A 25,517-nucleotide genomic window follows, 5' to 3' on the forward strand; every position below is an offset into this window, starting at 1 on the left:
TTCTCGGTGATGGGCCTGCCGCCTTGTGTCACCTTAGTTCTGCCACATCAAATTGCCTCCAAGTCCAAAGAGAAGTTATAGGCTATTGCTTGCATTGATTGTTTGCCAGAAAAAAAGATTGACTAGCAAAGTATTTAGTTGTTTTCCTTATGTTTTGAAAAGACTGCAGCAAATTAACCATAGCTTCACTCACTTCTGCTGCCAGAGTTCCCTCTTTGTATCCCTTCTAAGCAAGCTTGGGATGTTTCTCTATGATAATGACAATAACAGACTATAAATTACAAACCCCATTTCCAGAAAAGTTGGGATATTTTCCAAAATGCAATAAAAACAAAAATCTGTGATATGTTAATTCACGTGAACCTTTATTTAACTGACAAAAGTACAAAGAAAAGATTTTCATTAGTTTTACTGACCAACTTAATTGTATTTTGTAAATATACACAAATTTAGAATTTGATGGCTGCAACACACTCAACAAAAGTTGGGACAGAGTTAAAATAAGATTGAAAAGTGCACAGAAAAGTCATGCTACTGTGCCAATTATAGCCACCTGGGCTTGGGAGTACTTCGGAAAACCATTGTCACTCAACACAGTCCATTGCTGCATCCAGAAATGTAACTTGAAACTGTATTACACAAGGAAGAAGCCATACATCAACTCTATGCAGAAACGCCGGCGAGTTCTCTGGGCCCGAGCTCATCTCAGGTGGACCAAAAGACTGTGGAACCGTGTGCTGTGGTCAGATGAGTCCACGTTTCAGTTAGTTTTCGGAAAAAACGGGCGTCGAGTTCTCCGAGCCAAAGATGAAAACGACCATCCAGATTGTTATCAGCAAAAGGTGCAAAAGCCAGCATCTGTGATGGTATGGGGGTGCATCAGTGCCCACGGCATGGGTGAGTTGCATGTATGCAAAGGTACCATTGACTCTGAGGCGTATATTAGGATTTTAGAGAGACATATGTTGCCATCAAGGCGACGTCTCTTCCTGGGACGTCCATGCTTATTTCAGCAGGACAATGCCAGACCACATTCTGCACAGGCTACAACAGCGTGGCTTTGTAGACAGAGAGTGCATGTGCTTGACTGGCCTGCTGCCAGTCCAGATCTATCTCCTATTGAAAATGTATGGCGCATCATGAAGAGGAGAATCAGACAACGGAGACCACGGACTGTTGAGCAGCTGAAGTCTTATATCAAGCAAGAATGGACAAAATTCCCAATTGCAAATCTACTACAATTAGTATCCTCAGTTCCAAAACGATTAAAAAGTGTTATTAAAAGGAAAGGTGATGTAACACAATGGTAAACATGCCTCTGTCCCAACTTTTGTTGAGTGTGTTGCAGCCATCAAATTCTAAATTTGTGTATACAATTAAGTTGGTCAGTAAAACTATTGAAAATTTTTTCTTTGTACTTTTGTCAGTTAAATAAAGGTTCACGTGAATTAACATATCACAGATTTTTGTTTTTATTGCATTTTGGAAAATATCCCAATTTTTCCGAAAACGGGGTTTGTATAATCCAAGGACATGCAGTATTTGGTCAGCCTTTCTAGCTTTAGTTAGTTCAGGTTGTTCTTGTTTCCGGAATGCAAATTGATTATAAAGTGAATGATTGGTTCGGAACTACTTCTGACATTACATGGACAGCATCATCTAATAAAAAATGTTTTCTTTCTGCAGGTTTTATTTCAAGAATTGGCATTGCCTGACTGAAAAAGAATCTTGGGTACAACGATGGACTCCAAAGAAGGGTGATCCTGTCAAACTCGACCAAGCCAGCCCTCTGTTTGATCACATGTCACTGAATTATATCTTTGCACAGGTGATTTGAGCCTTTATAATGTATTTTTTCCACATATAATTTCTGCATTGCACAATAGAGGGCTTGGTACCAGAGGAAATAAAGACAGACAGTTGTGGAGAAGAATGCAGACAAAATACACAGTATGCCTGGTAGCTCGAAGGACCATGATGGCAAATGAGACACACCCAAAGTGCCGGAGAAGGGTCTTGGCTCAAAACATTGACTGTTTACTCTTTTCTATAGATGTTGCTGACCTGCTGAGTTCCTCCAGCATTTTGTGTGTGTTGTTTTGGATCTCCAGCATTTGCAGATGTCCTCGTGTTAGGAAATGAGACAGCTATTTGGTCCATTGCGTCTAGAGTGGTTCTTTACAGATCATTCCAAAAAGCCAGATTTGCTGATCACTTAGTTCCACTGGCAGCCCTTCAATAACTCAACTAAGTGGTTGTCACAACTGTAACAGTAGTCTTGTTAACCCTCCAGTTAACTGTTACAGTTTGGTTAATGTACCCTATGAGTAGTGATGTTTAATGCTGTGACTCCATTTTACTTTTTTGTGAACCATGGATTTCCTCATCCAATTAACGTGAATTACTTATTCCTTAACCATGCTGTTTAAACCCTCAAATCCCAAGTTGGTGTTGGTTTCACTTTCATATTATTGATAGATTCTCCATCTCCATCTGCAACCATGTGGACTTTGTGTCCTCTGCCCTTAGTGAACAGTGCCATAATGTATGCAGTGTGCAGACATAATGTGGCACTTAAGAGCAAGTTTCTTTAGAATTTTTGACATGAAGCATCAGAGCAAATCTGCCGCTGTTCTCACTGAGTGCTCTTTATAGGGAAATTTAAAATTGGAAGGGTTATTGGAGGCATTGAGGCTGAGGAACCCTGGAAACATTTTGTTACTATCCCTAGTTCACTGTAGTAAAAGAACAAGAAACTCTTGTCTTTGAACGTTCCTCTTCCTATCCTATCCACAACTGTGTAACATCCACGCACTTTATGCTTTTGGTGGATTGGGGAAAAAAAAGTTATTCTTGCTGAAGTTCAAGGAGACTTTTTTTTGACCGAAGTTACCCTTCAACTAATGCCACCAAAACAATTTAACTAGACATTCATCCGCATGCTGTGTATGGAGTCTTGCTGTATGCTACCTGTTTTTAAGAAACACTCTGTATTTATCGGCCACTCACTGACTGTATGTGAAGGTGGTGTTTTAATATGCATTTCTTCATCATCAGTTTCTCCCTGAGTTTTCCCTGCCATTTCTTCCAGTGGAGTCTGACTAGTGCCACTTCCATGTGTTTCAGAGTAAATATGATTTCATAAATGGCATTGCTCCACTCCGAGAACTGCAGAAAGAGCAGGATGTACACATCTTCCAAAATGAGAGTCTGGGAATGGCTGTTCTTCACCTTTCATACATCGCAGTCCAAAGTGGCCGATCGCTGGGGGATGTGTCTAAAGAAGTGAGGTGTGTGAGCAAGCATGCAAGAAAGTATCTCAAACTTCATTGCTTTAGTGACAAAGTGTATTTATATAATTACGCACCCAGAACAGACTAAATGGATTATTTGAGTTTTATTAATAATATTGCTGCCAATAAGACACGTGAGGGCACTGGATAAAGTGGTGGTGAGTTTTCAATGTTCGAGAGGCAGTTCTGTGTGTGGAAGAAGAAGAGGGAAAGAGAGCAACTGGGATACACATTCTCAGCCAAGGGATTCAAGCAAGCAGCGAATGCTTGTCGTACAGACCTAGAAGGAAGTGGATAAAGAGAGAGAAAAACAAATAAAATAAGAATCAGACAGAGCATTCCGTATAAGGTGAATAAACAGCTCAGAGTGGTTGTCCATGAAGAACTACAAGTACAATTCATTTTTTGATTCTAGGGATCTAAGGATCAAGAGAAGATTAATAGGATTAGGGCTACACTCCCTGGAATTTAGAAGAATGAGAAATGGTATTATTAAAGCATATAAGATTTTGAAAGAGCTTGACAGCCTATTGCAGTGAGAATATTTACATTGGCAGAAACAACTGAAAATAGGTTAAGAGCCCTCTGAAACAGATGTAGATAAGGACGTCCTTATCTTGTGGGCTGAAGGGCATCAATTTTATTTTATTTTGATATGTTGACTCTAAGAATATTTAAGACTCAGAAGTGCTTAAGGAGGCTGTGGGATTTGTCAGGAGATTTTGTTGAAGTCAAAGATCAGATTACCAGTGATTTTAAGTGGCAGAACAGACTCGAGGCAATGTTGGGTCAGACTTATACTTGCATCTGTGGCCTGACCTAACATTACCTCTGTTTTTCTTCCCTCAGACTGGGCTTGATCTGCCAAGTATTTCCAGTATTTTCTATTTTCAGTTTAGATTTTAGATTTACAGGAAATAGAGTCTCCCCCCCACCCCACCCCTGAAGTGGTCAAATTACCTATTGCTGTTCTGTTTTTTTTTGTGTAATTCTGTTTCCATTGTCTGCCTGGGCAGAGATGGAAGTAAAATTGAAGAAACCTAATATGCACCGAGGCTTCAGGGGAAACCGGTTGCATTAGTACGTATGCCACCCAAAAGGGAATTGGGTTCATCCGCTTGTTCTGTCATGAAGCTTTTTTGAGATGTTGTTCTTGATCAGTTTCCTCTGTGCTTTTCCATCAGTTTTAAGGAGTGCATCCCAAAGGCGTTTCGTTCAAAAATCGAGAAGAGCAATCCCTTGACTAGGATCCGCCTAAAACGTGGTTTTCGAAAATTTGTGAGGGGCTTCCAGCTGCCTGTTGCTGGTTGTGGGAAGATGATCCAGCATGATATTATATTCAAATATATCTCCACTTTGGAGAACCTGTGCACCAACTTTGGAGGCGAGATCTTCCAGGCTCTGTACTTGGAGGTGCTGCCAGAAAGCAGTAGGACTCCTTACATAAATGGCCGGTATTATGTGAAGACCACAGAGGACGTTTTCTACCCTGCACAGGTTACCCAGGAGTATGAAGTGCTGGTGACAGGGACAGAGGGCATACAGTGGAGAATGTTGAAGAAGGAGGTGAGCGCTAAGCTTTCGGGTGGTGCAGGAATTCTTTCAGATTGCAGAGTTGTATATTAATGTGGGGTTGTGCTTAAACTGCAGATCACTAGAGCATCGCTAAGCCTTCACTGTTTCTAATTTGCTTCCTTGCAGCTGTGATTATTTTCCTTATTTTCAAAGATGTTTTGGTCCTTGCACAAACCATCCAACCAGCTGAATGTAGGGACTCTGCCTGATGTTCCTTGTCAGTAGGTCTGTTGCTTATTAACCCTGAAAATGCTGGAGTCTTGGGAATTTTCTGAAATGGACTCTACAGGTTTACCTATAAATTCTGGAATACTTCCGCAGATCCATTAAAAATATGGCACACATCCAAGGTTCTGCGACCTTTAACACACATAAAAGTTGCTGGTGAACGCAGCAGGCCAGGCAGCATCTCTAGGAAGAGGTGCAGTCGACGTTTCAGGCCGAGACCCTTCATCAGGACTAACTGAAGGAAGAGTGAGTAAGGGATTTGAAAGTGGGAGGGGGAGATCCAAAATGATAGGAGAAGACAGGAGGGGGAGGGATGGAGCCAAGAGCTGAACAGGTGATAGGCAAAAGGGATACGAGAGGATCATGGGACAGGAGGTCCGGGAAGAAAGACAAGTGGGGGGGGGGGAATCCCAGAGGATGGGCAAGGGGTATATTCAGAGGGACAGAGGGAGAAAAAGGAGAGTGAGAGAAAGAATGTGTGTATAAAAATAAGTAACAGATGGGGTACGAGGGGGAGGTGGGGCATTAGCGGAAGTTAGAGAAGTCGATGTTCATGCCATCAGGTTGGAGGCTACCCAGACGGAATATAAGGTGTTGTTCCTCCTACCTGAGTGTGGCTTCATCTTTACAGTAGAGGAGGCCGTGGATAGACATGTCAGAATGGGAATGGGATGTGGAATTAAAATGTGTGGCCACTGGGAGATCCTGCTTTCTCTGGCGGACAAAGCGTAGATGTTCAGCAAAGCGGTCTCCCAGTCTGCGTCAGGTCTCGCCAATATATAAAAGGCCACATCAGGAGCACCGGACACAGTATATCACCCCAGCCGACTCACAGGTGAAGTGTTGCCTCACCTGGAAGGGTGCTACCTTTACTTTACTTTGGATCCCCTGTAAATACAAACATACACATGGCATTCCCTTGCAGGTACTGATATACTCCTGGAGATTCCTTGCAAATATTGATATGCTCCTGGAGATCCCTTGCAAGTAATAACCTGGTCCTGAAATTGCCCTGCAAGCCTGGACATGTTCCCTAAGATCCCTTGCAAGCCCTGACGTGCTCCCCAGGACCCCTTGCGAGCCCTGTTCTGCTGTTCACCACCTGCTTTTCACAGTGCTATTGTTATTATTGCTGTAAACATTAAATATAAAAGATGCGACTTCTCAATAAGTAAAAGAATTCAGAAATAAAGTGTGTTTTGGATCCAGCTTCAGATGGATGGAAATATGAGTTTTGTGCACCTACTATACCTGTGTCTCACGGGGTCTTGGGTTTTAGCAGAGAAAATTCAAAAGCTGCAAGTAGCATGGTGGCATGGTGATAATGACTTTTCATTGTGCCTCCGCCCCAACCAGCTGTACATTAAGCAAATGTATTTCCTTAAAGCCATTGGTTAAGCAGTCGGTGCAGTAATATGGTGACTCATGTCTTCCTTGTGCATGGTAAGCCTCCACAAATAATATTCTGATATGTGATGTATTTATTTGTTTCACTGAGGTTGCTTTAGGGATAAACATTGGTTCGCACCCAGGAGAGCTTCGCATTCTTCAAAGTGGTGTCATGGAGTCTTTTGTGTTTGCCAGGGAATGGTTTAATCCAATAACTAACAATTCTCAACTGTGCAACACTACCTTAATATTGGCTTGGGTTATATACTCCTTAATCCTGAATCAGGGTTGAAAGACAGAATGTTCTGCGTCATAAGTAAACCCTGAAAGTCATGTAAACTAATGGCTTTAAACTGCTTGCAAACTTGAATCTACAAACATTTGTACACTGCTTTTTAATTTCTGGCTTTAGATCAGGAACACTCTCTATTTGGTGAATTATTTTTCATTTGTAGCTAAGTATCCCACAAGATGCAAGTTGTTTGAATGCAGATATATCTGATCTTGTTCTGCCTTTTTTCAATACAGCCTCTAGCTGTCAAAAAAACTGGATGGAAAGGAAAAGCTGGAGACCACAGTAATAACAAAGTCAATGAAGCAATGGAATTCACTGAGAAGCCGTGGTCATATTTCTGTGATTTTAAGGAGATTACGCATATTGCCATTTCTGACTGTAGGGTCAGTGTTCATCGACAGGATAACAAATGTCTGGTGAGTGTTATTGTTCTAGTTTCCTCTTTCCCATCTTCCTCATTGCAAGGGTATATTTTCACATTTGTCCCCCATTTTGCTGCTTATTGTGAGAGTGGCCAATGGATGCATTCAAGATTCAGATTTAATTATCACAAGCACATCGAAACATACAGTGAAATGCATCATTTGCATTAACAACCAACATGCTTGAGGTTGTGAACACAAAATAATCTGCAGATGCTGTAAGAGATCAAAGCAACACTTTCAGTATGCTGGACGAACTCAGCAGGTCGGGCAGTATCAGTCAGAAATGATGAGTCGACGTTTCGGGCTGGAACCCTTCGTCAGGACTGAAAAATGAAAGATGGAGAAGGATTTGAAGAATGCTTGTAGCGTCAGTTGATAGACCAGTAATTTGAAGGACAAAGGGGTGGAGGAGGGGAAGCATTGACGTCATAGCCCTGAAAACAATGGGTGGTAGAAGAAGAAGGCAGAACCATGAGGGAGCTGGGGGAGGGGGCAGAGTGACATAGGGATAGAGGAAGGGAGGGGGAGGGAATTACCGGAAGTTGGAGAATTCTGTGTTCATACCAAGGGGCTGAGACTACCAAGACGGTATTGAGGTTGTGCTTGCTGGGTGCAGCCTGCAAGTGTTGCCACACACTCCAGTGCCAACAAAGCATGCCCACAATGCTCATCAGAACGACACAGAATACAACAAGCATCAAAACAACAACAGCAAAACAAGCTCCGTTCCTCCCTCCCCCCTCACCCACCCACATACATACACAGTCCTCAAACACCAGAACAGCCACCAGCATCCAGTGGACTTGGGTGTGCACTCACAGCAACTGGGCGTTTAACCTCCTTAGTAAACTCACAGAGATTTTCAGTCTTGGGGCTTCCGATCAATGAACCTCGATTTCTGATTGGCCTTCAGGCCTCGGCACAATCCCAGGAACCACCGATCGCCAAACACTAGGCCTCAAGCTCTGGTCTCATTGATTCGTACACCAGAGTCATTGCACCTCATTCCTCCTGCCCGCATAGAACTCCAACTCCAGAACCCACTGACTCTCTAGGGAGGGTGGGCAGTGCGGGCATCAGCTCTTGTCCACATTCGTCTGCTGGCCTGAGAACCAACATCCGACCACAAATGTTCCCACATCCGCATCACTGGCCTTTGAACACGGAGAGCAGAGATTTACACTTTGGTCTGAACTCTAATTCCCCCGCTTTCCTGTCCCTATGCCCTAACCTGACTCCTAACTGCCCAAAGCCATCCCAATGAATCTTTGTTAAAACAAAAACAGCTAAATCTGAGCTGCAACCTCTATGGAAACCACAGCTCAGAGCCCTCTTGAGATTTGAAATAGGAGTGTTGATGGATCCACAGAGGCTTGGCATTGCTCAGTTGCTGTCAGGTTTGAGATTCACAAGTAAAGCTGATGTTCACATTTCTGCCTGTCCCTAGACTCCCTAATTAGAAACATGCTCCACTACTTTGCCAATAAGTGGGAGTAGGAACTGTGGTGTTATTGGCAAAATATTGAACTTGGGATTGTCAATGTGCTGTGTTAATTAACCTTTCTCGGCAAGCAAAGGCAATATTGAGATCAAGAGACTGAATCTTAAGCATGTAGGATCTGTAAGTGTTTGGGTACTTAAACAAGATCTAATTTTTTTAGAGGGGCTTAATACAGTCAAAAAGTTGGAATTGTTTATATAATTTGCCTCTATTCTGCATGAATTTATTTCCCGTAAAGCTGGAGAAATGCTGATTGCTTTGGGAGAAAGTATTGAAAGCTAGTCATTTGGGAAGACTCCATGAGCTCCACGGGGTTCCAGGCAACTGTGCCTTTTGAGTCATTGCATCTGGTGTCTGAAAACAGTGCAAAAAGAATTTCCAAAATAAAAAACAAAAAATACTGGGGAAAACTTAGCAGATCAAGTAGGATGTGTGGAAAGAGAAATGGTCAAAGACCTTTCATCAGAATTGCAGATATCCAGCATTTACAGTTCTTAAATTTTCAAAATGAATTTCCATTTGGGACCGTAAATGAAGAGGAGTGACTGTGTTGAATCCACCTATATAAGCTCTAAAGAGTCAGGCATGACACAAGTAAAGCTGATGTTCAACGAAATTGGACCAAGTTTGTAGATCTAAGTAACGAACAAGATAAAGATTCCTGTATTGAGTCTGTGGGGGTTCAGGGCGAGGGTGCAAGTGTTGAGCATACATGAATGAATGAATTTATTTAAATCTTATATCCATCCCTCAACGTGAGGGAATAAAAATCTTAGCGTTGAGACTCCGTTGCAATGTACAGTCATGTGACATGGCAAATGAGGTTTAAGAAGTCAAGTTGGTGAGGGGAGGGGTGTTGTGTAAAATAGTGAAGAAAAAATGAGAATAAGGCAAGAAAATTCCAGTAAATGGTTGCTCATGTCATGAAAATGAGAATCTATCTGGCCTTTTGAGTAATGTGCCCGGGCACCTTTCTCTAACCATGCTAAGCAATTAGGCAGAGAGGTACACCCAATCAAGCTAATTTCCCAGTTTCGGATCAAGAGAGAAATTAGGATGGGCATAGAGGCCTGAAAGACAAAAATAATTTGCAAAGTTGTTGCTCATTTTGTGTGGAAAGGATGTGCACTGTTTATTTTCGCTCATGTGGTTTGCTCTCTTTGAGATTTCAGAGCTTGAATATATAAGACCTTGGTCAGACCCCACTTGGAGTACTGTGTTCAGTTCTGGTCACCTCATTACAGGAAGGATGTGGATACTGTAGAGAGAGCGCAGGGACTAGAGGGTGTACCTTATGAGAATAGGTTGAGTGTACTTGGCTTTTTCTCCTTGGAGTGATGGAGTATGAGAGGTGACCTGATAGAGGTGTATAAGATGATGAGAGGCATTGATCATGTGGAAAGCCAGAGGCTTTTTCCCAGGGCTGAAATGGCGAACACGAGAGCGCACGGTTTTAAGGTGCTTGGAAATAAGTACTGAGGGGATGTCAGGGGTAAGTTTTTCACACAAAGAGTGGTAGGTGCATGGAATGGGCTGCTGGTGGCGGCGGTGGAAGCGGATACAATAGGGTCTTTTAAGAGCCTCTTAGATAGGTACATGGAATTTAGAGAAATAGAGGGCAATGTGCTAGGGAAATTCTAGGCTGTCTCTAGAATAGGTTACATGGTTGTCACAACAATGTGTGCCAAAGAGCCTGTAACGTGCTGTAAATTTCTATGTTCTATGGAAACCCTGATCAATGTTGTCTATTTTTCTCTTTAGGTTCGAAAGAATTAAATTTATTCCAAGGTAAAAGTTGGTTTGAAATTATCTGAATCTGAATGCAGACCCAGAATGAGAGTTTTGCCTCCACATAAAGTGTGCCAGTTGCTTTACCATCACTCTTTCTAAAGTTGGAGCAGTTGTACTGTGATTGAATATGTTGCAGGCCAGTACTTGCAGAGCAACTTAAAGGAATGCAGGAGGGAAAGTCAACTCTTAAGATATACAGAATATAAACTCGCCGACTTTGAACTCATTCCTTTTAACTCTTTTATCCACTGAGCTCTCAGAATCGTTTGAGATTCCCTCTTGCTGTTCCCTGTAGCGCTGGTCAGCTGAACTGTCAGTCACCTTTGTGGACTTTTCATTAAATATCTACCCAACTTCCACTTTCTCTGTATCTTGTTTTAATGGTTTGAAATGTTATTTCTTTCTCTCTTCACAGATGCTGCTTGCCTTGCTGAGAGCTTCTGGCATTTTCTTTTTTCATTTCAGATTTCCAGCACCAGCAGCTTTCTTATTTTCTTGTGGAGTAAAATCTTACCTGTGTCGGAGTTTGTCTTGAGAGGGAAAAGAATGAAGAAGTGGAGTGATAGTTGGTTCCCTTCTATTCTTGGCTTCTTTTATTACTTTTGACTTCTGCCTTCACCTACCTTTTGCCTTAAAATTTTTAAGTACCTTACCTCAGCCTTTCTCCAGAACTCTGCTAATACAGCTTAGTTCTTTAAATGTGTCCCAAAGGGCATGGCAGGCACCTTTCTGGTGGACGGTGAGATCTACCAGAGCATGGGGAAGTAGTTTTATCCTGTGGTACACCTTGTCCTACCAGCTACTGTTAGTGTCCACTGTCCAGTCGGTGTGCAAGTGGCAGCTGTCACCAGACAGCTTGAGTTCCTTTGCTCAGGTGTAAACCTCAGATGTCTTGGCTTCTGTAGACACAGGAAAAGAGGTGACTGTGGAGCAGCCCCACCCTGAAAAAGAGCAGACAGGTAGAGAGAGGTGGGTTGTGGGCTGGGAGGTGTGGAGGGAAAGTTGAAGAGAGAATAGAAGCCCAGAGGAGAAGAGAGAGGGTGAGTGGTGCAAGTGCAGAAAGAAAGGAAGGAATTAGCAAAGGAGATAACTTGGGGTGAACTGTGGTTAGTGGAACTGGAAGTTGTGAGGGACATAGTTTGGGAAAAGGATGCGGGTCTGAGGAGGCGGTCGTAGGCAAAGCTATGTGCATCTGTCTGTGCAGAGCTTGGCGAGTTGATAGGACCATTCTACATACTGGTGTAGATCCTGTTTTTAATTGGGTTGTGCTGTGTCCTGTTCAGTTATTTGTCCAGGTCAAGATGATCTGTGTAACATTACTGGTATGTGTATAACATTTAATATCAATTTTGGGTTGGGTATTGTGTGGAAAATAATTAGGTCAGGTTTGGGTGTGGCTTTAAACTTCTACCAGAGCAAAGCAAAGAAACTGAGGGAGTGCAGTGTGTGTCATCAGAGTGCATCTGCGTGCAGGATGTGTTCAACATTGCCCGAAGAGTTTTCTCGATCTATTTGTTTTTGTACAATTTTATTTTCGTCATGTTGTGTTTGCCAATCCTTTTCCTGATGATAAAACATGTAATTCCAGCAGAAATTCTCAAGAAATGAATACAAAATGCAACCATTTCTAAACTGTAGAAAGCAGCTGAAATTTCTAATAATTGATCACATTATCAGTCTAATTACTGATAATTAAAATGTTGAATGGTTTAGAGATGTCAATAAACATATTCAAGTACCAGGATCAGGACTGGGAATCACCGTCACGGTCAAACATGACAAATGCATTGGGTCTTTAAGGTGGTGAACTATTGTTCTTTTTAAAAACCTGAGATAGAGTCTCAGCCTGAAAAGTCAACTATTTATTCACCCTCGTAGGTGCTTAGGTGCTGCCTGGTTTGCTGAGTTTTTTAGCATTTCGTGTGTCTCTCCCCCTCCCTCTCCCCCTCCCTCTCCCCCTCCCTCTCCCCCTCCCTCTCCCCCTCCCTCTCCCCCTCCCTCTCCCCCTCCCCCTCCCCCTCCCCCTCTCCCTCCCCCTCTCCCCCTCTCCCCCTCTCCCCCTCTCCCCCACTCCCCCACTCCCTCACTCCCTCACTCCCTCACTCCCTCACTCTCTCACTCTCAAGATTTCCAGCATCTGTAGAATCTCTGGTGTTTATGAGGCACCACTGTCTAAGACCAGGCCTTGGATTTCATATTTCTTTGTGGCTGTGTCAAACATTGGTAACTTTTACTTGTGAAATGTTTTGCAATCTTGGATGGTTTTGAACGTGTTATTTAAAAATAATTATATATCAATGCAGCATGTTGTGATGTGGCATTTCCAACATTTAAATGTGACTGATGCACTTCATGTTCCCACTAATTATGCACTTAAAGAGATATGTTGGGTGTAATGAAAATAATCTTTAAATTCTTTGTATTCTTATTCAGCTCAGGGCATTTGCAAACAAAGGAGACACTGCACGTGTTAAACCACAAGAAAGCACTTTTCGGAAATATCACAAATGCAATATAGAGAGAAAAGCAAATGTCTACAGTAAGAGCATTGTAGGAATCAATAAAAAAACTTAGTATCCACTAAACAAGCTGATCTCTGCAATGTCATAGGGGAGCCACAGATCTGACAATCTTCCAAGCAGCCTGTTTTCCTCTCTTCCCCTTCCCCCTCTCTCCCTCCTTCCTTGTTCCTACCTTCTTAGCGCTAGCACCGGCCCTGATGAGCTTAAGACAAAAAACTCTTCCATCTGAACCAAGAAAGTGCCCCTTTTTATACCCTTCAAAACCTCTTACACTAGTATTTTTCCTTTCCTTGGTAGTATTAGCTGCTCCACCCGGTTTCCAGCACAGACAGACATCTTTTTCACTGTTTTCCACTATTATGGTTGCAGACTTTCATGACTGTCTCAAAACAATCCCACTCTAAGCTAACACCATTTTGTCTTACAGACTTCCATTTTATTTTAGCACATAACAAAGAGAAATAATGTATGAGATCATGAAAAGGCAACGTAACTTCACTGGACATGTGAGTAGGAAAGAGGAGTTAGAATGCACAGTAATTATGGGAAAAATTGAAAGGAAGAAAGCAAAAGGAAGTCTAAGACAAATGATGATGGAGACAGCAGCCGAAGAACTGGAAATGAATACCAATGAATTGATCCACTTGACCCGAAACTGGAGTGTGTGGGCCATGGCAGTCAAAGCTCAAACTGGGCATAGCACCTGATGATGATGATGATGATCAAGGATAAATCACATTTAACTTTTTCCTTACATTGGGCTATATTCAGTTACAATGTCATAGGTATCTTTAACAAAATGTAGATTTAACTCTTACCAGTGCGGATGTGTTCCCAGGCACACCTTGTTAAAGCAGGGTACTGGAAATCTGTACAAATTGACTCACTGCTTGGGTTCCTGAGTCCCAACTTCCAAAAGTTATCAACCATACAAAGATAAACATTGCTTTCAGCAAATTTGTTAAATATTACAGAGTACTACAGAAATTTGGAGAATTTCTATAAACTGGCATTGAGCAACGTTAATTTGTTCTTTTGATCTGCAGTTTGAAAACCTGGACTGAGGCCTTTGCTCTGTGGACTCTGCTACACATTAATTAGCAAAACTAATTCCTTCCCTCTTGGTATTTGCAGGATCTGGTACTGACCTCGCATAAAATTGCACTTTCCTTTGCGTCACTGATTGATGGTTACTCTCGCCTGACGACTGATTCACACCACTACCTGTGTCATGAGGTGGCTGCTCCACGGGTTGTCCTGAGCATCACCAGTGGTATCCATGGACCAATGCAGTAGGTGTCAGTGTAACAGATTACTTTATATTTTGTGACTGACTATATAACATTTTGCAGGTATGAGTGGTTTGCTAGAATTTTTCTCCTTTAGGGCATCCTATGACAATCGCTGCTTTATGCTGTTCTTGTTGACATTCTCAGGAAATGTATGCAATTGATGGATATAGACAAAGCCTTGTTGTGGTGAGGCCTTACACAGGTGTGGCAGTTTTCACATCGGGAATAACAGTCTATTATTTGTAGTGTTTGCTCTGTAATCCAGAAACCTGAAACAGGAGACAGGAGCACAAGTTTGAATCCCTCTGTAGCATGTGGAGAATTTATAATCTGGAAAGAGAACCTGTCCTAATGTTCATGAAAAGATTAGATTTTTTGCAGAAGCCCACCTTCTTTGTGTCTGTCCTTGGGAGAGGGAAATTTGTTATTTTTAATTCTGCCTGAACTACATGTTGCTCGAGATGCATAACAGTTGTCCCAGAAATGCCCCATGAAATTGCTGAGCAAATTCCTTACCACATGGGCAGTAAGGGATGGGCTGTAAATGCTGACCATCCCAGCAACAATCCATGTTTTGTTAATGAGTTAAAACAGTGGTCCCCAACCTCCAGGCCACGGACCGAAACATTGTGGCGAGGAATGCAGCGGTGCAGCGGTAGCCAGAACGCACCCAGCACATCTTTAAGAAAAAAGCCGAAATAAACAAGCTAATTAATTAGGTGCCGCCCGGCACGTAAATGTCGGCCCAGATCAGAGGCAACGCAATCAACAATCGCCTCTGATCTGGGCTGCCATTTACATGCCGGGCGGCACCTAATTAATTAGCCTGTTTATTTTGGCTTTTTTCTTAAAGATGTGCTGGGTGCATCCCGGCTGCTGCTGCACCGCTGCATTCTTCGCGGTAATGCATCGGTCCGTGGCCCGGAGGTTGGGGACCACTGAGTTAAAAACAAGATTGTATTAAGTCAGTTTGACCCCGGATTGGGGAACCGCTTTGTCAAGCAGCTTCAATTTGTTGGCAGCAAAAAGCAAGATCTCCTGGTGGATACCCATTTCATTTTGACTTCCCATTCCCATTCTGACGTGTCTATCAATGGCCTCTCCTACCAGGTTGGAGGGGCAACATCTCATGTTCCACCTGGGTAGTGTCAAATCTGATGGCATGAATATTAGTTTCTCTAACTTCCATCAGTTTCTCACCCTCCCTCCTCTCCCATCTTCCATTCTGGTTACCCTCTCATCCCTTCTCTTCACTTGCCCATCACCCTGCCTTGAGTTCTCCTTCTCCTTCCCTTTCTTCTATGGCCCACTGTCTTCTCCATTTAGATTCCGTCTTCAGCTCTCTATCCCTTTCATCTATCCCTCCTAGCTTCTTACTTCATCCCTCTATCCCCAGCCAACTACCTTTCTCCTCATCTGGTTTCACAAATCACCTGCCTTCTTGTACTCCTCTCTGTTTTCCCGCCTTATGACTTCTGTCACATTTTTTCTTTCCTGATGAAGGGTCTTGGGCCAAAATGTTGACTGTTTATTACCCTCCATTGATGCTGCCTGACTTGCTGAGTTCCTCCAACATTTTTGTATGTGTGTGTGTAAATAAATCTGAGTGGATTCCAACCTCCCATTGACCAACACCAGGAGACCCTTTATCCGCAGGGGGAGCCAGATTTCAGCCGTCGGACCTCTTGTAGTTCTTTTTCTGTCGTGTCTGAGAAGTAAGGATCAAAAGTGGTGAGAGGGTAGACCTTCACTCTTTTCCTTGCCACCCCATAGACCACATTACGTCAACAACAAGCTCCGAAGAGAGGAGAACAAGGAGGGGCTTTATGTTCTGCGATGGAGCGCTTTAGACTTCAACAAGATCATCATGACAGTTGTGAGTAAAGAGACACCTGAGGTAAGCATCTTGTTTGTCCCTCTTGTGCACCAATTGAAGTTCATTGGGTGGGTGGGTGCGGCAGTGTGATCTTGTGCAGTGTTACAGTTAAGGGGCTTTATCCCTGTGCTGTTTGCAGGTATACATACACACACATTGAATGTGTTAATGGCAGAAAAGCTGAGGAAGACAAGGCCTGTGTGGGGTTGGGGATGTTTTCTGGCCTCTTTTCAGGCCAGCTGGGAAAAGCTTTGGTCTGAGGGCATCTCTAGCAAGGCTAGCATTTCTTATGAGCAAATGGTGGTGTTCCTGAGAGCAAAGTAGCCCAGGGATTATTTTCATACAACTTGAACATGAGTTAGTGAAAGATGGACATCTTTGAACTGTAACAGGCCAGAGATGGGGGTCCCTTCTCCTGATTTGCTGTCTCATAGAGCAGTCCAATGGGCCCAGCACACATAAGAAATTGGAGCTGGAGTAGGAGGAAGTTCCTCCCTATCTGATTCATTGAGTTGCTCCACCGTGCGTTAAGGTAATGGCTGAGCTGGCTGTGGATGACTTCCACCTACCTGCCTTTCCCCATAATTGAATCTGTATAATTCTTCCCCAAAAAGTGGATCCGTATCTTAAATATATTTAATGAGGTGGTCTCTGCTGCTTCCCTGGGCAGACCAGTACCTTGTACAGTTGTAGCATAAACTTCCTGGTCAAAAATTCAATTCCTCTCACAATGAAGGCTAGCATCCTATTTGCACCCTCAAACCAGCCTCCCATGGTTCATACACAAGCACACCCACATTTCTCTATACAATAGCGTGCTGCAATCTTTCACCATTTAAATAATAATCTAATCTTTCAAATTGCAAAGTAGATGACTTTGCATTTACTGAACATGCTGCCAATACACTTAACCTATCGATATCTGTCTGCAGAGTCTCCTCATCCTTCTGCACAGTTTGTACAACATGTGTAACCAGAAAATAGGAAGTAAACATGCCTTCGTCATTATTCATTTAGCTCTCTGTACCTTTTTCAGAATCAGGTTTAATATCACTGGCATGTGTCGTGAAATTTGTTAACTTTGTGGCAGCTGTGCAATGCAATACATAATATTATGAAAAAATACTGTGAATTACAGTAAATAGTTCAATAGTTCCCATTAATATCAGAGAATGTCTACAATATACAACCTGAAATTCTTGCTCTGCAGACATCCTTGAAACAAAAGAAAACCCCCAAAGGATGTACAACAGAAAAAAAACATAAGAGCCCCAGAGCCCTTCAATAGTTGAATAGACACGGGCAACTCTTGAATGCATAATCACATTATTCATGGGTAGAGCTGCAGAGGTTTAGCTGCAAAATGTAGGTCCACCCAAATTACTTGATCTTATCTGCATTTAGAGATATATAGTATATGTAAATTATTGTAAATACAGTTCCTGAGTTCAAGGGTAGTAAGAGATGGGCAGTAAAATTTCATGATTTCGTGTTTGTGAATCACATGCTCCTTTTTTCACAGTACAGCCCCCAAAAAAAGAAAACTATAAAGCATTAAAAACTTAAAAACTGAAATGTCAGCATTTCAAAAGTATTCATCCCCCTTTGCTCAATACTTAGTCGAACCACCTCTCGCAGTTATTACAGCCAGTAGTCCTTTTGAATAAATCTCTTTTGGCTTTGCACAACATAATGAAGCAAGATTTGGCCATGTGTGCCAGGTTAGTTGGGGAGCGGCAGTGGACGGCATTCTTGAGGTCTTGCCAGATACTCAATCAGGTTAAAGTCAAAACTCTGGTGGGGTCATCAATTTTCTTCATTTGAAGCTACTCATGGTTGCTCTGACAGTGTGCTTTGGGCCATTGCTCCGCTGGAAAAATTAACTTCCTCCCCAGCTTAAGCTTTCTGGCAGAGGCTAGCAGGTTTTTATCCAGGATCTCTCTGTATTTAACAGCGCTCATCTTCCCATCAATCCAGACCAGATTTCCAGTCCCTTCTGCTGAAAAGCATCCCCATATTATGATGCTGCCTCCACTATACTTTACAGTAGGGATGGTATTACCTGTGGCAGATGTGGAGTATTTGATTTATGCCCCGTAGTGTTGAGGCCAAAAAGTTCCACTTTAGTCTCTTCTGACCACGAGATCTTCTTCGTCTTTATGGTATCTTCTAAGTGACGCTTTGCAAAGTTTTTACGGGCAAGGATATGATTTTTTTTACCCAGGGCTGCTGCTTTACCGTTTTTGTGCAAGGCCTTAGAGATTGTGGAGCATGAACTTCATCTTCACTTACAGCCACTGACATCTGCAACTCACGCAAAGTGACTTCTGGTGTTACAGTAGTCTCTCTTACAAGTGCTATTCTTCTCTGGTAACTAAGTTTAAAGGGGCGGCCTGACCTAGGCAGTGTGGCTGTGGTTTTTATTTTTTCTTTTTCATAATGGACTGCACTGAGCTCCAAGGTATGTTCAGTACCTTCGAGATGGTCAATTTTTAGTAAATCGTTTATAGGTTTTGGAATTTTTCAAGTCAAGTCACTTTTTATTGTCATTTCGACCATAACTGCTGGTACAGTACACAGTAAAAACGAGACAATGTTTTTCAGGACCATGGTGCTACATGAAACAACACAAAAACTACACTGACCTATGTAAAACAACACAAAAACTACACTAGACTACAGACCTACCCGGGACTGCATAAAGTACACAGAACAGCGCAGGCATTACAATAAATAATAAACAAGACAATAGGCACAGCGGAAGGCAGTGGGTTGGTAGTCCGATGGCTTGAGGGAAAAACTGTTACATAAATAAACAGCTGTACTCCTGCGGAGTATTTTGTTGGAGTCGGATGTAGTCCAGTTTAATGTCCGTTGGAGAGCAGAATGGACGGGAAAGCTGGCCGGCTAGGGCTTGCGTTTTTCTTTTGATTTGACATGCATTATATTTTAAGTTTAGAAAATAAGGCAATAAAATGTGAAAATAGTTGTGGGGACTGAATACTATTTCAAGGCACTGTATATCAGTGATAATAAACCAGATTTTGATTCTAATGCAGGCCATCCCAGCAATTTTAATATCTTGTTAATTAATTAAACATAAACTTGTGTTACTTAATACATTTTTTGACCCCTGAAAGGATACACTCATCTCAGTGCTTTCTGCTATGGGTGGCCAGATGGAAACCATGTGCAGGATTTTAACCTTCCATTAGGCAGGAGTGGTATCTTCTAATTCAGCGAACATGAGAAAATATGAGTATCAGCCAGTGATCAGGCCAGGAGATTTCTTATCTGCCTGGAGAGTCAAGAATGAAGTAGTTTAATTTTCTACCAAGTTAGCTATGGCAAGCAACACGTTAATTAGTAATAGTAGAAGGTTGGACCAGCCAAGAATAAGTAATGACCTTGTTTCTAAAGGTCTATGTCAGCTGTCATCTATTAAGTGCAGTTTGTTTTTAACCAAATAATGGAAGAATTGCATTGAAAGATTTGCCTCTAATGTATTAAAATAGTTAATAAATGTCACATGGTGTTTTCTTTTTCTCCTATTCTCATAAGGGATTAATTGTTTTTTTCTCCATATTTGGCCTTTTTTAAGTATTTCTCTTGGGGAGAGGCTGTGGAAATGGGAAGCCCCATTACATGCCTTCTATGTAATCTTGGACATGAAATTGCATCTTAAAGGAAGTGTTGGGTAGGCATCAACATGAATCATCCTTGTGATGGTGCCTTTGCTTGTATTGTTGATGATTCATTGTAACACCTGGTCTCTTACTTAATTTCTTCAATTTCTCATTTGTACAGTATGTCAAGGTCTTGCTGCATGTTTTTTTTTAAAGTAGATCGGAATGTTCCATATAGAGAGATGGTTCCCTTGGAAACTTAGAATGTGGAGAACTATGATTGAGTGCAAATAGCGAGGTAGTTTTTGCCACCCCCTCTTTTTTATATCATAAATTGTCTAAGTCTTCATATTTCTCCAGTGTATCCTATCTCGAGGGGCCCAGTCCATACTGTGCTAGTCAATCAATAAACAAAGAAACAAGCCCATAAGTAGATCAATAGAAAGAAGAGCATCATCCTCGACCTCGAGGGGTAGCCACAATGGCTATAGCTGAATCTGCTCACATAATGAGTCTGCAAGGAGTAGAGTAGAGGGCTGAGGATATATCCTGTGAAGACCCAGTATTTAGAATACTCTTGACTCTGCTGCTGCTGCCTATGTATCTTTAATGATGCAGTCTGTTTGTCAAGATTCAGTTACAGAGGGAGGGGATGACTCCTTGGGTCTGGAGCCTGGTGATGAGCTTGCTTGGAATTGTAGTATTGAAGGCAGAGCTGTAGCCAATACACAAGAGTCTGAAGTAGGCATCTGTACTGCCCAGATGCTCCAGCAATGAGTGGAGGAACCAGTGAGATGGCATCTGCTGTAGACCCACTTCAGCAGTGGGCAAATTACAAACGGACATAATGTAGGGATCATCTGTACACGTTGAACTCTATGGTATCTTGAAAATAGATGCAAGGCATGCACTGGTTGTTCTGTGAGAAACTGACCAGGTACTCAGTTTGCCAGGAAACGCGTAATAAGAGTTCAACAGAAATCAGAAACAACTTGGTCTGTTTCAGCACGGTAATTTTTTTTGGTGGTCTTGGATGCTGAATTATTCCTCAAATGCAGTCGCTGTTGATGAGTAGGAACTGCAACTGCAGCTCATTCTGCTCAGCATTGATGTGGTGGCTAACTGGTTGTTTTGCTTCTTGGCTGTGTGGGTCGGAGAACCATCAGCAATGATGCCACTTGATTTTTAATGTCCGCATGTGCAGAAAGCAACTTTGCATCTCAACTGCAAGTCTGCCTCGATAGCATCACATCCCCAGCATTGCAGTGTACTCTTTTGATTCCTTTTTAGTGCAAATTATATTACCGGGCTCAAGCTCCAACTTGTGACTGTGCTCAAAGGAGCTCGCTCTTCATGATGTTTGTCTCTTTAAAATATTTAGCCTCATGAACAGATCATTTTCTAGTATGTAAACCACATTCCTCCGACTTGCAGGTGGTCTTCAACTGTGCAGAGAATGGTTTGAGTGAAGGGAACAAGTCTAGAGATGTGTAATTACAGTTTCCTTTATAAAAGCAAAAGGATTTGTTTTTCTAGTCTGATTCCCTGTTTCATTATTGGTGATAATCCTTTGTTTCTCTTTCAGTATGAATTATTTCGCAGTTCTGGAGGAATTCAAGGCATTAAGCAATTTCAGATTTTGAGGAAGGCATCAGATGCATTTGTGCTCCAGGGTTGGGAGCGATCATTTCCTAGTGTTAAAGAGCTTCTTGAGAACCTGAAAGGCTGTGTGCTGAAATCGGGGAATGAGAACTACGTGGTCAATAAGTGTTGCCCACCTCTCCCTCATGGTAGATAATTTGAAAATGTCTTGTTTGCTCAGTTCCCTTAATGGTCTCACTCCCTGCTGTTTTCAACCCTTGTTTTCTGTACTCCTCTGCCTACCAACCTTCCATACCTCTTTGCAATTTGTTGTGGTATCCAATTCATTGTTTTCTTACAGACATGATACTCTGAGACTCCACTATATACTGTCCTAGATCTGTTAACCTGGACTTGGTATCAATTTGACCACACTTTTAATTTTGTGTGACTCATCAACTTGTGTCTATTGAGGGTACTCCAATGCTCTTTCGTATGAAATTCAGAATAATTTGTGAACAGCCTGTAGCCAAATAAAGATGTGTGGGGGTGGGGGTGAGGGGGTGGTAGTTGTTTGAAACTGCCAAAAAACAGACTGGAAGTCAATAAACTGCAGGCACAGAAAATTGGAAATAATAGTGGAAACGTTCAACAGATTATTTGGAGAAAGAGAACCATTTAAAGTTTTAAGTCAAACTGGGGAAAGAAAGAGAAGTTAGTCACAGAGAGTGTGGAAAAAGGGTAAATAGAACAAAGGAAATACCTCAGCTGGGTGAGGTTGCCCTGATGATGAACTGCGGACCTAGTCACATAGTTTATACGTTAATGAGGGAAGAACACAAAGGAACATGTAAAGGCTGTGAAATGCTGGTCAGAGCTACAGTTCCAGGCATGGATATTGGAGAGAAAAACTGAGCAAATCATAAGATGCAATATTTTCTATTAAATGTTTTATTTTTTGTGTATTTGTTGACCAGCTCTGCTCTGTTTTGACTTTCAGAATTCTCCAACTTGCTGATCATAAGAAACAGCAAAGATGCTGATATTCGACCACTCACGGCCCAGCTAAATTTGAGCCAGCTTAGCTTTCACCAGATACGGAAGGAGGAAATAGTTCAGGTGCGTGCATTCACCCTACAAGAGGAAGTAATGTGTGATTAATCCCCTAGTCGTTTACATTTAGAATCGAAACAAGGCACTGAGAAAGGCAGAAATGGTGGAGGTCCTGAGGCAGTTTCCTCAGGCTGGATAATCTAGAGTTTTGGTGATTCCTGACAGGATAAGTGGTTTACCATTCAGGAATCATTCAGTAGTTCATCCTGTAGGAAGTACTCTTCGGAATTCATTATCTGAGGGGTTTCTTCCTTCTCCTGATGATCTTGGCCTTTCCTCTGCCAGGAATTGGTTTGGTTAAGAGTTATACCACTAGGTTAAGAACAGTTGCTACCCCTCAATCACCAGGCCCTTGCATAAAAGGGAATGACTACACTTACTTACCCCATCATTAGATGTTCCCACAACTAATGATCTCACTTTAAGAACCCTTTATCTCATTATCTCATGTTCTTGTTATTTATTGCTATTTATTTATATTTGCATTTGCAGTTTGTTGTCCCCTGCACTCTGTCTGATCTTTCATTAATCCTGTTATAGTCACTACTCTATAGATTTGCTCAGTATGCCCACAGGAAAATGAATCTCAAGGTCGTATATGGTGACGTGTACATACTTTGATGATAACATTTACTTTGAACTTTTCAAAGGTGATATGGTCTATTCTTCCTTCTTTTGATGATCTTGGCCTTCCCTTGGCTAGGAATTGGTCTGGTGAAAAGTTGCTTTGTGCAGGTTCCTACTGTTCTCTCCTCCCCCTTAATATTTAATAAATCAGAACTTTGTTGGACAAATGAGTGTCCTAAAGATGTGTTGAGCATCAAGTCTGTCAAGTTGCAGCTGGATGTACTCAACATTCACTAAAGGGAAATAAAAGCAAGATACTATGGATGAGATCAGCCATTCAGCACACTACATTCTAACCAAACACACTGTCCATTACTCTTTGCTGACTGCTCTCTGCTACAACGTCTTGTTCTTCACTCAAAAGATTTTTCATACGTCTTGGCACTCAGTTTCTGAGATCCCTTTGAATACAGGCTTTTGTTCCCTCCAGTTTTCTAGATTTGAATTAATGGTATTGTGATGGGTGCATTTGAATCGTACATCTCTGTATATGGAGCTGAGACATTGACTTTTTATTCCTCATCATAGATGCTGCCTGACCTGCAGAGTTCCTCCAGCATTTTCTCTGTGTTACTCAAGAAGCAGTAGCTACTGATTTGCTATATGAAAGGAAAATGAAAAGCAGAATGCTAAGTATGGCATTTCAGTCAGAGACAAATTGCAGTGCAGGTAGACAAAATGCAAGGTAGATTGTGAGAGTTCTTTTTTATCAAGACTTTATTGAGTCTTTAAACAGCAGAATCATAGCTGTTTTCAAGCCTGGTCTATGAGTTGTCAAGTTCTATACAGGGGTAGAATCGAGAATCACTGGGGCAGGAGGGATTTTCTACTGTGTTGGCTGCTCTCCCGAGGCAGTGAGAAGTGTAGAATAGAAGAGGAGGCTGGATTTGTGATAGACTGGGTCTGCACATACAACTCTGCAATTTGCTTGTGATTGTGATTAGTTCAAATGCTCTACCAGAGGTCAAAATGCTCTACCAGAGGTCCAATTGGCCTCCAGTACTACATGTTCCTATGATTAGCTGTTCCTAACTTTGGATCCTTCTATTATGCATTCTTTCCATATCCCTGTACAATATATTCTTAATTTTCAAGACATCTTTAGATCGTTTCTAAATCTTTCCCAATAGCTCCAATCTATAACTATCTGTGTAAATATTTTTATCATCGCAAGTGCTGCACAGTTCTCTTTCTAAAACTGTCATCAGAACTTTATGTGTGTTGCATGACCATGGCCCAGTGCACGTTTCCCATAACATCACTAGTTTGAAACTCTGCATCACTTGAAATGAAACTCGGTGCTTTAGAGGTTCAGTTTTTTGCGAAATAGCTTTTAGTGACGCATTGATCCATACTCCATCCACTGCTACCAACCTTATAGTTCCCACACCCTGCACTTCCTGTTTCTACCTCCTACCCATGATCCACAAACCTGCCTGATCAGGTAGACCCATTGTCTCAGCTTGCTCCTGCCCCACTGAACTCATTTCTGCATACCTCAACACTGTTTTCTCCCCCCTTGTTCAATCCCTTCCCACCTATGTTCGTGACACTTCTCACGCTCTGAGTTTTTACAATGATTTTAAGTTCCCTGGCCCCCACCGCTTTATTTTCACCATGAATGTCCAGTCCCTATATACCTCCATCCCCCACCAAGAAGGTCTCAAAGCTGTCCGCTTCTTTTTGGATTCCAGACTTAACCAGTTCCCCTCTACCACCACTTTCCTCCATCTAGCGGAATTAGTCCTTACTCTTAATAATTTCTCCTTTGACTCCTCCCACTTCCTCCAAACTAAAGGTGCAGCCATGGGCACCCGTATGGGTCTCAGCTGTGCCTGCCTTTTTGTTGGCTTTGTGGAACAATCCGTGTTCCAAGCCTATACTGGTATCTGTCAACACACATCAAAGTTGCTGGTGAACACAGCAGGCCAGGCAGCATCTCTAGGAAGAGGTACAGTTGATATTTCAGGCTGAGACCCTTCGTCAGGACTGGTATCTGTCCCCCACTTTTCCTTTGCTACATCGACGACTGCATTGGCGATGCTTCCTGCACGCATGCAAAGCTCGTTGACTTCATTAACTTTGCCTCCAACTTCCTCCCTCCCCTTTCTTGATCTTTCTGTCTCTATCTCTGGAGACAGCTTATTTACTGATGTCTCCTATAAGCCTACGGACTCTCACAGCTACCTGGACTATTCCTCTTCCCACCCTGCCTCTTGCAAAAATGCTACCCCCTTCTCACAATTTCTCCGTCTCCACCGCATCTGCTCTCAGGATGAGGCTTTTCATTCCAGGACGAAGGAGATGTCCTCCTTTTTTAAAGAAAGGGGCTTCCCTTCCACCATCAACTCTGCTCTCAAACGCATCTCTCCCATTTCACGCA

General features: G+C 42.3%; 1 protein-coding gene across 1 annotated transcript in view; it reads left to right on the forward strand.

Moving 5' to 3' along the window:
• The window catches only part of tyk2 (tyrosine kinase 2), a 147,335-nt gene that overhangs the window by 77,370 nt on the left and 44,448 nt on the right, over positions 1–25,517 (forward strand). The window contains exons 4-11 of the mRNA XM_063035857.1: positions 1,687–1,828; positions 3,127–3,290; positions 4,478–4,859; positions 7,014–7,196; positions 14,154–14,311; positions 16,085–16,208; positions 21,399–21,603; positions 22,395–22,513. Of these exons, the coding sequence (XP_062891927.1) occupies positions 1,687–1,828; positions 3,127–3,290; positions 4,478–4,859; positions 7,014–7,196; positions 14,154–14,311; positions 16,085–16,208; positions 21,399–21,603; positions 22,395–22,513 (1,477 nt within the window). The remainder of the gene's footprint in view (positions 1–1,686; positions 1,829–3,126; positions 3,291–4,477; positions 4,860–7,013; positions 7,197–14,153; positions 14,312–16,084; positions 16,209–21,398; positions 21,604–22,394; positions 22,514–25,517) is intronic.

Source organism: Mobula hypostoma, chromosome 29 (assembly GCF_963921235.1).
Source record: "Mobula hypostoma chromosome 29, sMobHyp1.1, whole genome shotgun sequence".
NCBI classification, from domain to species: domain Eukaryota; kingdom Metazoa; phylum Chordata; class Chondrichthyes; order Myliobatiformes; family Myliobatidae; genus Mobula; species Mobula hypostoma.